This window comes from Antennarius striatus, chromosome 5 (genome assembly GCF_040054535.1).
Source record: "Antennarius striatus isolate MH-2024 chromosome 5, ASM4005453v1, whole genome shotgun sequence".
Classification (NCBI taxonomy): Eukaryota; Metazoa; Chordata; class Actinopteri; order Lophiiformes; family Antennariidae; genus Antennarius; species Antennarius striatus.
The window spans coordinates 23,177,013-23,191,296 of NC_090780.1; the positions used below are offsets into that span (position 1 = coordinate 23,177,013).

At 39.6% G+C, this 14,284-nt stretch overlaps 2 protein-coding genes across 2 annotated transcripts; both read right to left on the minus strand.

The window, feature by feature from the left end:
- Window positions 1-625: 625 nt before the first annotated feature.
- On the minus strand, window positions 626-10,363 carry cdc42 (cell division cycle 42). The gene is made up of 6 exons (XM_068314640.1): window positions 10,283-10,363; window positions 5,931-6,071; window positions 5,545-5,617; window positions 5,223-5,332; window positions 4,690-4,887; window positions 626-2,445 (listed from the first exon to the last, which is right to left on the minus strand). The coding sequence occupies exons 2-6, from the start codon at window positions 6,033-6,035 to the stop codon at window positions 2,356-2,358; spliced, it is 576 nt and encodes a 191-aa protein (XP_068170741.1). The 5' UTR covers window positions 6,036-6,071; window positions 10,283-10,363; the 3' UTR covers window positions 626-2,355.
- A 614-nt stretch (window positions 10,364-10,977) lies between these two features.
- On the minus strand, window positions 10,978-13,150 carry snrpe (small nuclear ribonucleoprotein polypeptide E). The gene is made up of 5 exons (XM_068315708.1): window positions 12,999-13,150; window positions 12,538-12,564; window positions 12,377-12,439; window positions 11,768-11,846; window positions 10,978-11,190 (listed from the first exon to the last, which is right to left on the minus strand). Exons 1-5 carry the CDS (start codon window positions 13,050-13,052, stop codon window positions 11,135-11,137), a joined length of 279 nt encoding a protein of 92 aa, XP_068171809.1. The 5' UTR covers window positions 13,053-13,150; the 3' UTR covers window positions 10,978-11,134.
- Window positions 13,151-14,284: the final 1,134 nt, after the last annotated feature.

A 14,284-nucleotide genomic window follows, 5' to 3' on the forward strand; every position in this document is an offset into this window, starting at 1 on the left:
TCTTGGGCCAAAAAGTAGATCTTTGGATTATGTTTAGACTTGTTTCACCATCCTATATGTGTGGAATTTAAAAATTTTATCATTAAAGTAATAAATGTTAGATGATTCGTGTTATGCAAATAAAGAGGACAAGATCCAGATCTGGATAAAACCATTACCTATTTTACTTCTTCACAGACAGATCTTTAATCCCTGACCTTTCCTGTTCTCCTCTGAAATAATTTCATGCTTTATTAAACATTTATCTTAATCTTTTGTTTTATCTTACTTCTAAAATAGTCTCCCCCGTGAACCATGTGCTCACTTGATCCCAATGTCAATATCCAGCAGCGAGTGGAGCTGGGATTAGAACACTTCAGTCGCTGTGGAGGAACAATCCTTCCTGGTGGATCAGCTGCAGTTCAGGGGCGAATGTTTGGGCGGCAGCGCCCCCTGCTGGCCGCGGCTGTTCCATTTCTTTATTACCTTAGCTTTGTTTTCAAATATTCTGATCTGAAGCAAACTTTTGAGTGTTTTCTAAATATTTTCTTCATAAAAGCTTAGCAAATGTCTAAAAACACATGAAGTGTAGGTTCTAATCCCACCAGAGAAAATGTACAAAACAAAACTACAAGGAAAAGGTTTTTAAAGGCAATTAAGGTATAAGTTTAATATTTTTTTGAAAAGAATGCATATACAAAGAACAAAGACTTGAGACAAAGCATTTGGTTTTGCACCAAAAACAACAACAACAACAGGTTATAATAATAATTATACTGAATTGGACTGGAAATCAACCCAACTCGAAGCCACCAGTTAAGAAAAATGAGAACCAACCTATCAGAAATAATAATCTTTATCAAACAGTCTCTCTGCCTTTGGAGGTTTTTATTCAAACTAAACCAATCGAAAAGGTTTTCTTTCAATAAACTGGAAGGTAAGAGTTCAGATGAAGTCCGACCCCTAAATGTAAAAAGGAGTGAAAGTAACCCTTTTATATATATATATATATATTCATATATATAATAAAAACATACAGAAATAATGAAGAAAAAGAATTTTGGTAAGAACACCTGGAGCCTACATCGACATTGAACGCCGCCTCGCGTCACGATTACATGACAAACCTTTTAGAAGGGTAACCAAGGCTGAGCTACGTGCAGCGCCGTACGGCCTGAACGGGTACAGCAGACGCCTCAGACGCATCGCCTGGGGGGAACACACACTTCATCAAAAGGCACCAAAATTCTGACTCAGACACAGAATTCTGGTGGAAATTCATATTTAAATGATTTCTAAAAAACAACTTGTCACACGGACGCCTCTGCTGTACCCACTGAGTGTACGATCACCACATTAAAACGGGTTCCTTGGTCCCGGACATCTCACTAGAACACACCGTTTGTTCTGCTAACACTGTTTAAAGTTCCCTGCGTCTAAAAAAAAAGGCCGATTCCTGCGGTCGACTAGCGGGACCCGTTGCTACTGGATGCCCTTAAGCTCTTCAAGTGATCACTACGCTCTAAATGGACTGTGACTCAGCACTGTGGCGGTCGGACCGTGAAGAAGACTCGATACTAGACGGCGATCTTGACTCGTTTGATTCCCATCAATGAGAGAGAGAGAGAGAGAGCGAGCTGTGTGGAGTTTCAGCCGTTCTGCCCTGTGCTGTCAGACTTTAGTTTCCTTAGTGGTTAAGAGCACGTCTACTTGGAACAAGGAATAAATATCTCAGACTTGTCACGTGTTTGCGGAGAAAAAAAAGAAAGGGTGGGGTGGGGGTGTTGGCAAACAAACAATAACAACAAAAAATAACACTACTCTGCAATTCTTCTGGTAGTGCTGTGAAATAACAAAGGGACTGGGCGGGGGGGGGGCCGGGACTGGCGACGTGAGCGCCGGTCGATCAAGCGGCCGGGGGCGGGGCTTATGTCCGTTTACATTGGCTGGAAACAGCTAAATGGATGGGCGTCTAAAAGATGATGAGACCGAATCAATCACAATGAATTCTACTTAGACGTGATTCTGGTATCAGGGTCTCCATGCGAGGCCGTGCCATCCTGCCGGTGGGGGGCCCGCAGCAGCTTGTCGGCCCCGGTTGGCTTGATCTTCTATCCCACACTCTGGTTTTAGGGGTGAAGCTTCACTCTGTATTATTGCAAACAATGATCTGAGACTTGGTCGGCTGTTTTTCTTCGGAGTCCTCCCTGCGGAGAACAATGCTGTCAACCAGCTTTAGCAGAGCAAGGGAAAGGGGGGGGGTGGAGTGGAGGTGGAGGAGGTGTATGAGTGTGTGTGTGAATGTTGTGTGTCTGTAGGTGTGTGTTCATGATGTGTGTGTGTGTTGTGTTTGTGTGCGTTGACGATGGCAGCCCCTCATAGCAGCACACATTTGCGTTTCTTCTTGGGCTCTGGGGGCTCCAACGCAGCCAATATCGCCTCGTCAAACACATTCTTTAGGCCTTTCTGTGAACACAAACAGACAAGATCAATGAGGGAGGGGGGGCACTTTAAACAAGAAGGTGGAGGAAAACAGGAGCACCACCCCTGACGCCACAACAAAAATGGAATCTGAGTGTTTTCACACCAACAGCTCTTCAACACGGACATTTCAAACAACAGCCGGTTGTACGTCCTGAACTGAATGTTCCTTTTCTCTTGTATCCCCCCACCACCACCACCCACCCACCCCCATGTCAGGAGTTTTGTCACGTGATGCTCTGGCCCAGCGATCGACTCTGCAGCCAACCAGTAAGATAACTCAGGACTGTTCGACACGAGTTGTCCAAACTCTACGGAAGTCTTTCCTGACAAAGCACCGCTAAAAAGAAGGAAACTAGAGAGGAGAGTTCACGCGTCCTTCATTAATACGTTTCATACGAGTTATTTCACACAGAACCTTTTTAATCGGACTTCAAATACAGCAGACTTCGCAGCAAAGTTAACTGGCAAATAATGTTTTATATATAGGGAAACTGGGCAGAATGAGGAAGACGTTTTTCAGCCTATAGAATAATCAGGCTTTGACAGGAAGCATCACAGAAAACAGCAAAAACATTACACATTACACCAATATGCAAACCGCGATCTGTAAACTGATCTGATTCTCAATGCTGTTGACTTAGACATCAAGAGTACAAAAAAGACAATAACTTCAGGAATGGAAGATCTGTTTAAGTGTTAAAATCCACCTGGGTTTGGAACAATGTGAGGCCGTCACCCTCCTGTTTGTCCTTAACCCTTCTCACACCGACTCCGACTCCAACACACGACAGAGGGGAAAGCCTGGAACAATGACTGCATCCCAAATTACATCCCGCATCCTCTGGAAGATGGCGCTCTGCTGGCCGAGGGCCACATTAATGAGCCCTGAGCCCGACTAGGAATGTTTCAGTGCTGCAGCGGTGATGACGTTTGTCATGAACAGTACACCCATCACACCTGTGCAAAATTTATTGTGTAAAGTCTTGTGAGTCAGACAGCAGAGACTGATGGGTTATCAGCTCAAAAGCAGCACATATTAATAAAGAGAGATGAGAAAAAGCCATGAGAAATAAAGGGAATAATGGCAACAAGAGGAGAAAGAGATGAGAGCAGTGTATTAAAACACAGTATTATCTCTTTCTGTGTGTCTTGGTGGCTCGAGGGCAGCTAGGATAGCTTCATCAAACACGTTCTTCAGCCCTCGCTTTAATGACAAGGACAACATTAAGAAGAGGAACTCTAAGGCAGTTACTGAAATGCGTGCTGAACGTAAAAAATGCTGAGATTCCTGACAGGAAAAAGGAAATGACATCAGTAGCTGAGCAAACGTTGCGCAAGGGAGAGGGGGAGGAGGAAGAGGAAGGAAGAAGCAGAAAAGGGTGGTGGGGGGGCTACACCTCAGCTTCATCAACACTATTGTTCTCTGCCTGACTGAGACCTAACTCCATCTGTCACGCTTCCTCCTCCAGTTCCCGAACAGTGACGCTCCGATATCGTCATCAACCGATATCAGGACTGGACAGCTTAAATAAATAGTCCAATATCAAGTCTGACGAGTAAAAAAGAAAGGATGCCATCTACATCTGGTCCAAATTTAAAAACCTTAAGAGAAGCATGTCATTAATATTTAAAAAAATACTTTTTTTATTTCAAATTAAGACTCCTCACAGCTGCAGCACTGCTTCCAAAAAACACCAGTTCTTTCTTGAATTTCACCAACAGCACCGATTTCCAATAATACTGACAGGAAATTGAAGCAAACATCATTAAGTTGTAAACATCCTCACATTTATCGTCTAATCCAGTTCTGATATTATAGTAACCTTCATCATCTCCTATGTCTTCTTCTGGTGGGAGGGAAACAGATCCCAGGACAACTGGGAGACTCCCAGGAAACTGGAGCTTCAGGCCAGATCAGAGGCTTGTGTTCATCACATGAAGTTATTCTACTCCCCCCACCCCCCCCCACCCCCGAAATGCTCCATTCACTGCTCTATACCTTAAGGCAGGCTGCTTCCTGTCACTGACAAACGTCTCATGATCTACAGTGAAAACACCACTGAGCTCGAGTTACATCAGATCCTGAAATCACAGCAAGCACACTAGAATCCATCAGCTGATGTGTTTAAAGGCTGAGGGGGTGTTCCTGTTTCCTCCTGTTTTCTTAGTTCTTCCTACTATGGCATGAATCATGTGTGACTTGTATACATTCATATTTTGCGTTACCTGCGTTAGGGCTGAGCACTCGACGTATTTCACAGCTTTGAGGTCTCTCGCAAGCTTCTCAGCTGTCTCTGGACTGATGGGTTTCTGCTTGTTCTTAGCCAGCTTCTCTATGGTAGACGGGTCGTCCCGCAAGTCAATCTGAGTCCCGACGAGCAGGAAGGGGGTCTTTGGACAGTGGTGGGTGATCTCTGGAACCCACTAGATAAATTAAGAAAAGAATAAAGCAGTCAAAGACACAGAGTCACCAGGACAAACACACTGAGGACATGACCTGTAATAATAAATTTAATCAAGAAATGAAGCACTGACTGGCCACAGACCAGTTCCTACAATGTACTCTACAGCAGCTGATCTCATGATATGGTAACTTAAAAAAGTTTCTAAAAAAAAGCTTTTAATGATGAATCCAATGCACTTCACAATGTCAAACTGAGATTAAGTGAAATTATGGGGGTTTTTTTGGCAAGGGCAGATTTAATAATTCATGGTATTTAGAGAGGCTTTTAGAAAGGAAGAAGAGGGGTTAGACTTGCCTTTTCTTTGACATTTTCAAAGGAGGAGGGAGACACAACCGAGAAACAGACGAGGAAGACGTCTGTCTGGGGGTAACTCAGGGGTCGTAACCTGTCGTAGTCTTCCTGACCTGCACAAAGCACACAAAAACATTGATTCGTACAATTTGGCTTGAGGATCACATGTAAAGAGATACATAATATGTTTTTCTGTAAGTTCCATGTGACGTCATAGAAACAAAATCCAAACAATGACATAGGTTATAGTTATGAGAACCACACAAACTGGAAATCCTGGATTAACAGCAGTAAAAGAGTGTATTTTGGAATGGCAAAGACGTACCTGCTGTGTCAAACAAGCCCAGAGTGTAGGGCTCACCTCCAATCATTACAGTTACAGCATAGTTATCAAAAACCTAAAAGACACAGACCAAACTGATGGTTACACACTCATTCACTCCATTTATTTCCGAATATAAAACAAGGTTTGACAAATACGATATATATATTGGATTAGATTTTATCCTGTACAGCTTTATTTGGTTCACATGGAAAACTGTTCAAAATGAAACCAAATACTGATGTAGCATAATGCAAACTCCTACAAAGATATTAAATATTAGTTTACTAGCCTTAACTGTCAAGTTTAGCAGTCATTTTATATTTATTTTATCAGACAGAGCATTCCTACACACTGATGTCCAGTCCACTGCATCTACACACACATACCGTAGGTACATATTCAGAGGGGAACTTGTTTGTGGTGTAGGAGATGAGCAGGCAGGTTTTACCCACGGCACCATCCCCAACTACAACACACTTGATGGTCTGCATAGCTGAGATTTACAGTCTGTTCTATTCATTCAAGATCTGGAAGAGAAAAACAAATAAAAAAAACCATTAATAGTAATAGCATTAATTTTTGACTGAATTATTCGTAGGGAGTCACGTTTAGTAGCTGGTTGTCATCATTCCTTGTGTGATCCTCTGTCAGTGTTGACAGGACAGCAATGCAGTGAGGCTAGCTACAAGACTGAGCTGCAGAGACATGATTACCTCCTTCACTGTCCAGTGAGTGAAGGTCAGGTACAAGCTTTGACGTAATGATTCTTCTGAAAATAATCAGAAGACGCTACCCTGAAATCTGCTTTATTTAGGTGAACTATTCACAACAAAGTTCTTTCTAATGTGGCAGATAGCAATTATCTTCACTGACAGTGGCGTCTATGAAACGAGTGAAGTATCAACCTTGAATCAGAGACACTGTAGTGAATCTTGATACTGTCCCTTTAGACACAACACACTGTACCGTACGTGGAATACACAACACCGTATTCCCCGATTTCTCCTCCAGAAGTTACAGCATGTCAGTGCTGCGCATTGCAGAGCTCTGCACCACTGTGTGGGGGTGAGGGTGGGAGTGGGGCTGGGGGTGACATTGACAAAAGCAGGAGGGATAAATCTGGAGATGTCAAAAGTGAGTATGGTGAAACAAAGGAACAGAAAACAGGTGGATACCCTGGAGATATACATGGAATAAACTGATATTCTGTCTTCTGTTACAAAATAGTTTGGTTCATTTTATGCTTTAAAGTAAATTTAATTCCCTGCATAAAAAAACCTGACAGATCTGAAAATTTAGGCTGATCTGTTAACTGTTACTGAAGGAAATTTTAAATTAGAGCTTGTCAACCCTGCTACACATTAATCTGATTTGTCCCAGTATTTTCCAGCACGGATTGGAGAGTGGAATTTCTTAACCTCTAATCCACATTACTTTGAGGTCCTGTTTTATTGGAATCTAACTACAGCTAGTGGAGGAACGCTTTCTCCAATACAGCTAATGTGAATTTTTCAACACTCAAAAAGGGTGACCCTGACCAGAATGTTTAACTACGGAGAAAACTTGTAAATGCGTGCCTGCCACATTTTCACAACAAATGAAACAAGAAATGTATAAGACACTGCAACATCCTCAATATGAAAATGTATCTCTCAGATATGTAATGTACATCATCTCTGGTTCATCCAATATAATGCTGATTTACTTTTAAACCAAAAACCGTTTTGGTTTAGTTTCATAAATAAATGCATTCACACTATGACTGACCGTTGTTTTATGAATACACCAAAACCTTTGCAGCCCAAGGGAGGGTGTCACATGTCAGTTTTGAATGAAAACAGACTTAACCCTCACTACTACTGGGGCTTGACTCCCAGTTTTGGCAGCCATGGTTTGGTTTTGTCTTCATTTGGGGGGGGGGGGGGTGGATAGTGAAGATCTTCGTACTGTACAAGTTAGTTTTACTGATCTGTAATTCCTGACTGGAGAGGGTGGGATAATGTGGACCTCCAAATTAACTTCTCGCTTGTAAATGAAGGTGCCAAAAAAGAGAACTTTGTACTCTAAAGAGGTGGTCTGAATTCACGATGAACATTTTAAGAGACTTGGTTGGAAATTTGATCATGACATGCAAGGATTACCACTACATCGACAGGGATAAGTAGCTATCTAACAGTCATCTGAATTCACCAACCAGCTAAGTTAAAAAACAAAGTTGAAAACTTAAAGTTTGGAGTACGTGCTTTCTTTTTTAACTACAGCAGGACCATGGAGTTTTTAAAACTGGGGTGCCATTAATGATAAAAACTGCTTTAAATGCCATACATCATGCAATCACAAAACATCTGGTCTTCCTTGAAACAATGTTTTTTCATTAAAATTATAGAAGTAATGTCAGTAGACCACTCGCATGCACAATAGCCTCAAAATCCTGAGTTCCTCAATCTGCTGTGCCAACCTATTTTGTGACACATTTTCGTGAGATTTCATGAAGCTTATGTACCAAATCAACTGATTTAGAATGAGATTATGCCATTCCTGTGACCCTTCATCCATGACAGAATGTAATAGAAAGCCCAAGACCCAAGAAAAGATTTCTTTCTCTGCTGCAACAATGTCGAAAGCACGATCAGGACCAACAAAGGACTAACTGAGATACCATATGAGACAATAATTCCCTCTTGACATGTAAACCTTGGAATTCTCCATTTCCACCTTATTCTCTAAGTTTAAATCATAATCAAAAGCAAATGTACGTCTTTTTAAGGAAGTTTCATGTAGTACATACATAAGACTGTCTTTCCCAAAATACGCTATACATTCCTTTAAAAAAGGGGATTCCCAAAACGACAGAGTACACACAGATAAAGCTTTCTGATGATCAAAACTCCCTTAATGCATCACTGGTCTGAACTTGACTGTTTTAACATATAACAAAAACCAATGCAGTCAGACACTGCAACATCCCGCGACAACCCTGTATTCAAAATTTTACCCTGACATACTTTCATTGGTCAAAGATCAGAGCTAGTGCTCTGACCTACTTTCAATGATGAAAGCTCTAAGCTTTGATCTACGGTTCCTGAGTGTACAAAAGTTGAAATTTGACCTTGGTAAAGTTCATCATTTCATTTTCATCCCCTTTGCCACCCGAGTAATGTGCTTTTTGCAAAGATATTTGGTTGATTCACTAACGGACGAACACTGACAATCACAATGAATCACCGCTTTGAAGCGGGATGTAAAAATCATGGAAAACTTGGCCTCGGGCAAGAAATAACCCTACTATTATATGGAGGAAATCTTAGCACTTTAGTTGTTATGGTGATGTAACATCCATACCAGTGTGTGTATGCAGGTAGAACACAACACAGGGCAAATTTGTTTTTCATTTAACAAAACACGACTGAAGAAAAATAGAAAGTCTTCCACTGGGAAGAATTTTCAAATATCCACCAACACTAATACGCGAGGGGCAGCAAGCCAATGTCAGTGGGCAACAGAAGGTGGCTACAGCAGCAATAATACTGCCAGACTTAATCCATGTATTTGTGTTTGTAGGCCAGTAACCATTTGGAGGGCAGAGAGTTTAAAGAGCAAGGAAAGAGTTGAAATTCCGATTGATGCGTCAGTTTCCCATTACACAAAACTAATGACCTAAAATGAATGCCGTGTTACAGATTTTATCGTGCAAGACTTTAAAAAGCTCATTAGATTTGAGCAACATATTTCTAATGAATAATATCACCTTTCAAAATCAAACATTGTTGCATCCACACAGGGTTACACCTACGAGATGGGCTTCAGTAAAATCCTTACAGATTATTCACATTCATTAAACGTTTATTTGAAATAACTACAACATTGCACCCAAAGGCTTGTCTGACGAGGGCAATATTTGAAAGCAAGTTCAATTTAGAGGGATCGATCATAAATATTTCCTTCTGACCTCGACATAATCAATAGTTGTGACCATAGCTGTCCATTACACGTACTCACAATTTTCATTTTTACATCTAGGAAGAAGAGAAGTGCCTGAAGTTGTTGCGATCCACCTGTGAGAGTAGATAGAGCACCGAGAAGCGTTCCAACCATCACAATATTACACCGGATGACCGTCAGAACTGCTAGCCTGGATGCTCCAGCCAGGCTAGCGTATTTCAGCCACATCTACGGCCTCAAGTTGGCCCAATTTCCTGCCGGTTCTTTGGACTAACGGTCATTTAACCATTAAAGATATTCCCTTTTCCACCCAAAAGGATAAAATTAATCTTGTTCCAAGTAAAAATAATTATCTTTTCACAACTACAATCACAGATCCTCTAATCTTTATTAACAAATCTGGCGTCTGTCAACGCTACGCCTTTTTTATTCAGTTTCAACGAGCAAACCACCAATTCCTACCTTGTTGTACAGTATATATTTGTGATTTTATGGCTATACATATACTCAAAATAGATATTTTAAACAATCAAAAGGGTGGATGTAAAAATGGACGCCACAAGAGGTTTAAATATTAGCCGGCCTGCTGCTACAAACTGGATTCCTGCTGTTCATATCCTCCCCTTTGCTAGCTAGCATTGATAGCTAACTGGACGAGCTAATTTTAGCGGATTCTACAGCAGAAATTGTGCATTTGACAGTTACAACTAATGTATAATATCGTCATAGCGTATAAAAAACATAAAACAAAATGATATTTTTACCCTAATTAGATTAAAAGTGTATTTTCTCGTACCGTATCCTCTGTCTTGACGCCGGGCGTTGGCAGCTTCGTGCTCGGGGCTTCCCAGTCAACAGATCAGGGACACGTCGCGGCTGAAGTGAGTAGCTACGTAGTTGCGTTCATCATATTTAACGCAACACCGCGATAAAATAAGCGCTATAAATCGTAATAAAAAATTAATTAAAAAATAGATGGTTTATTATAAACGTAATTAAAATATCTGAAAAATAAAATTTAAATCTGATGAAATTTTTAAAAATTAAAATATTGTTTGAAAGCTCAATACGTCACGATAACGGCTACAGATGTGCTCTTAGTACAGGAAGTTACCGTTTGACATTATCCCAGATGATTCCTCAAATAAAAATAGATGATCAAGTTGGAAAAATAGAAAATTCAAAATCTGCATTTGTGCTCGACAAGTTTTGTTGAACTGAATCTGTTTTGAAGATTCACAAATTAAAAAAATATTACAAAAAAAAAAACAATATACGCAACAGCTCTACTGAAAAACAGGCACTTTACATGATATTTTCACGTCAACAATCTTTGCTCTTTAAAAGTTTTATGATGCAAATTCAGTAATACATTACAGTATAACAGTCTGCTGCTAGATGGCACTGCAGCCCACTGACCCAACCATTCAACTCTCTGTAACAATTTATGATTACAAACATTTATTGGAGTTAGATACAGACACACAACACTATAAGAAAAGATGTTTATTCTGAGACTGGAAATAAGTTGCAGAAAAAAAGAGTTACAATATTCATGTTATATTAACACAAACATACTCAACACATTAAAAAAAAAAAAAAAAAAAAAAAAACAACGAAAATTTTCTTTTGAAATATCTCCATTTTCCTAGTTGGACACGCTCTGCAGTAAAGTAATGTTGTCTCCTTTCAACATGATCCTCCCTGAGAAACAGATGATGAAAGAGGGTGAAAACCAAGTGGGGGTAGATTGGTAGAAAAATATAAAAGACAAAAAAAGGAACATCTCAGCTCATTGTTGGACCACGTATTGAGTACCTATCAAATCTGCTATAAATGAAAAGCTAATTTAACAAATGGTTGAGTGGCTTCAGGTCACAAAGAGCTCAGAAAAAAGACTGAAATAAATTAGATTGAGACCAGATTTTTACCAAATTCTGTATGACACTAGAGTACCAACCCTTACATTTTTTTCCTTTTTCAGATTTTTATACACACACACATACACACAGTGATCTCTGTCTCTCGATCTCACTGGTGGCCTTAAAAACCCATATTTGAGATCCCTTAATACAAACATAAGAAATTTGGTGTCATAGCAGATTACGGTTCAACAGCATACTTGACCTCATAGCTAATGTGTATTTTCTTATGAGTAGTCCATTAGCACAGCATCATAACCGTGGCAACTGTGAAAGCTTTGCTTGTGCTGTAAAAAAATCAACGAACCCAAAGAGACATGAGTTCATGAAACAGGTGTCCTTTTGTAAGACCTTCTTACCCAGAGGCTTTCTGTTCTTAGTCTTCATGTGGACTTCCTCAGCGTCATCTAGAACCAGGTTCATGTACTCATCAAAACCCTACGACAGGGATATGAGAAAGCCAGCAATTTAAACGGTCCTCATTTCTTGAAAATACAGTAACATTTTAGGATACATCTTCAAGAAACTGCGAGGCTAAATACATTTAATTACTTATTGTGATGTATGGATTTGATCCGTTATCTAAGTTATCAAATTTCACTCCCCTTCTACTGGTCCCTGTAAGTTTGTCTTTTGAATTATGTCTCCCATGAGAATTGATTTTTTTATCTACTGAAATAATTATTTTTTTAACAGCTGATTAAACTGAGACTTAATCTGGACAGTCAGTACCAATCTAAATTTTAAAAAAAATTAAAAACACATACAGTAAATGAGCTGTTGAGATTGAGTAAGCATAAATTCACACAAAGCCTAATTTTACATTCAGAATTTCAGTGTTCCCATCCTCCCGACAATTTATAAAATTCAAATCACTTGTACTATTACGCATGGTTAATTGATTCAATTTTTAATAGTTACTAAGATGTTATTTCAGTTCAACAGAAAAACAACTACACAAAACTTACAATGATGCAGCCCTCTATCCGCATGTTCACCTGCTCATACAACCAGACTTGGATCCGGGAACGCTGGGAGTAGGAGGGAGAAGAAAGCATTTAATTAACTTAATCATTCACACAAAACAAGTCATAAATCATCACGTAATAATACTTAATAGTATACTCACATTTTGTAGATACCTGAAGATAAGGTTCTGATACATGTGGTTAAGGAAAATCGGTTCTGTTATTTTTAAAAATAATCATGTCTGGACACGGGCGGCGTTAAATATTTAATTGTTATAAACTTTAAATGTAACTCTAACATAACTCCTGACGGCTATCCTAGCAGTAGCTACGTCAATTCTTCGCACGCCGCGAAAAGCGGAGCTGCAGGCTCAAAATAGGTTAGCGGCAAACGCTTCAAACAGGTTTTTTGAATGTATTACACGGATAATAACTTTCCGAAAATGTATTTTAAATAACACATAGCATATAGTTTGCAATAATTCCACATAAGACGCACCGATGAGTTAAGACTTTGTTGTGAAATGAATGACTAGCAAGCTAACGAAACCCGGTTAGCATAGCAGCAGCTAAGTCATAGCGAGAACTTAAGCGCTCTTCGCTCGTCCGGCAAAAAGGATACAATGGGCTGCACCATAACCTTCTGGACCTTCTGTCCTTGTCCTCTGTACGCCATACTCCAAAAAAAAATACCAACAGGAGGTATAAGAAGAAAAAATTAGCACCTTTTTTCAGAGTGCAGTTTAACGAAGGGTTCACGTTGTGAGTTTGCTTCAATGGCGCGTTTCTTTCCGGGTGCGACGCTGGTTGTCATGTGAGATAAAAAAATATTAAGCAGCGCCCCCTAAAGGGAGGAGGTCGTTACGACATCGACTTGTTGCTTCACAAAAAACACAAGGTACAGAACTTGTGTAATAAATGACAGAATATTATTCATCTTTGTGTCTGAGGCTAATCAAGTAAACTAGTTAGGCCATTTTTTCAAATTAATTTAAAAAGTTCCGATTTAATTTGGTCGCTGAAGTCAAACTCACTCTGTAGTGGTGCTCCTTCAGAACACTGTGTTCCCAGGTCAAGTGAAACTTCCAGCCTGCCTCATCACTAAGAAAGAGAGAATATATGGGATTATACAGTAGTGTCAGGATCTGTCTTAAGTGAGCTGTTATAATTTTAAAAACGCCACAAGATGTTTCAGATGGGGTTATACTTTGAAACACTGTCACTTGTTTAAAATTTATTAGATAAAAGAGTAATTATACTATCTTCAGGTTTTTCTGCCTCATGTTATATTGTCCATGAGTAAAAATAATATTCTGAAACATATATTTCAGTGTCTTTAAATACATGATTCATATATTATCATGTCCGTTTTTGGATTTCATTCACTGAAGAGGTTGAAAGATGTGATTAATGTCTTTTATTCTTAGACCGAAAGCAGATCTGAAAATAAATCACTTTCATTTTTTCCTGGAGCATTAAATGTAATTTTTTCTATATTATGGGGGGAAAAAACAGGTTAGAAGTCAAACAGATATTGACCTCTAGAGGGTGCTGTAATTCATCAAACCCTGCAACAGCCACTGGACCAGAGAGCAAATTCTATGAACTGTTAGGTAAACTGAACATCAGGTTCCCTGCACGATGGGAAGATAAATGGAAATCAGCGTTCACTCATGATCTGGCATTTGTTTCTTGCAAATTGAGTGTAAATCTTTAAATGAAGCTTCTAGAAAAAGGATCTCCCCTTTAATCTCAGATCAACACCGCAGTCAAAACACAGCTCCCACTTTTAGGCCAAGAAGAAAGCCTTTAAGTCTCTTGTCATCATGGCAGCCTGCATCTAACCATAAGTGGATAAGGTATTCCCTCTGATATTTATAGATAGCATTATATAGAGCATGAATTTCT

Bases quoted from the DNA above. Each gene is read 5' to 3' on its own strand.
- snrpe (XM_068315708.1), bottom strand. From the start codon at position 13,052: ATGGCGTACAGAGGACAAGGACAGAAGGTCCAGAAGGTTATGGTGCAG. The intron at 12,440-12,537 runs GTGAGTATACTA...TCCTACTCCCAG, and splicing joins TCTTCAGGTATCTACAAAAT to CGTTCCCGGATCCAAGTCTG. The intron at 11,191-11,767 runs GTAAGAAGGTCT...TCTGTTTCTCAG, and splicing joins TAAGAACAGAAAGCCTCTGG to GGAGGATCATGTTGAAAGGA.
- cdc42 (XM_068314640.1), bottom strand. From the start codon at position 6,035: ATGCAGACCATCAAGTGTGTTGTAGTTGGGGATGGTGCCGTGGGTAAA. The intron at 5,333-5,544 runs GTACGTCTTTGC...TGCTTTGTGCAG, and splicing joins GGGCTTGTTTGACACAGCAG to GTCAGGAAGACTACGACAGG. The intron at 2,446-4,689 runs GTAACGCAAAAT...TTGTGTTCACAG, and splicing joins AGTGCTCAGCCCTAACGCAG to AAAGGCCTAAAGAATGTGTT.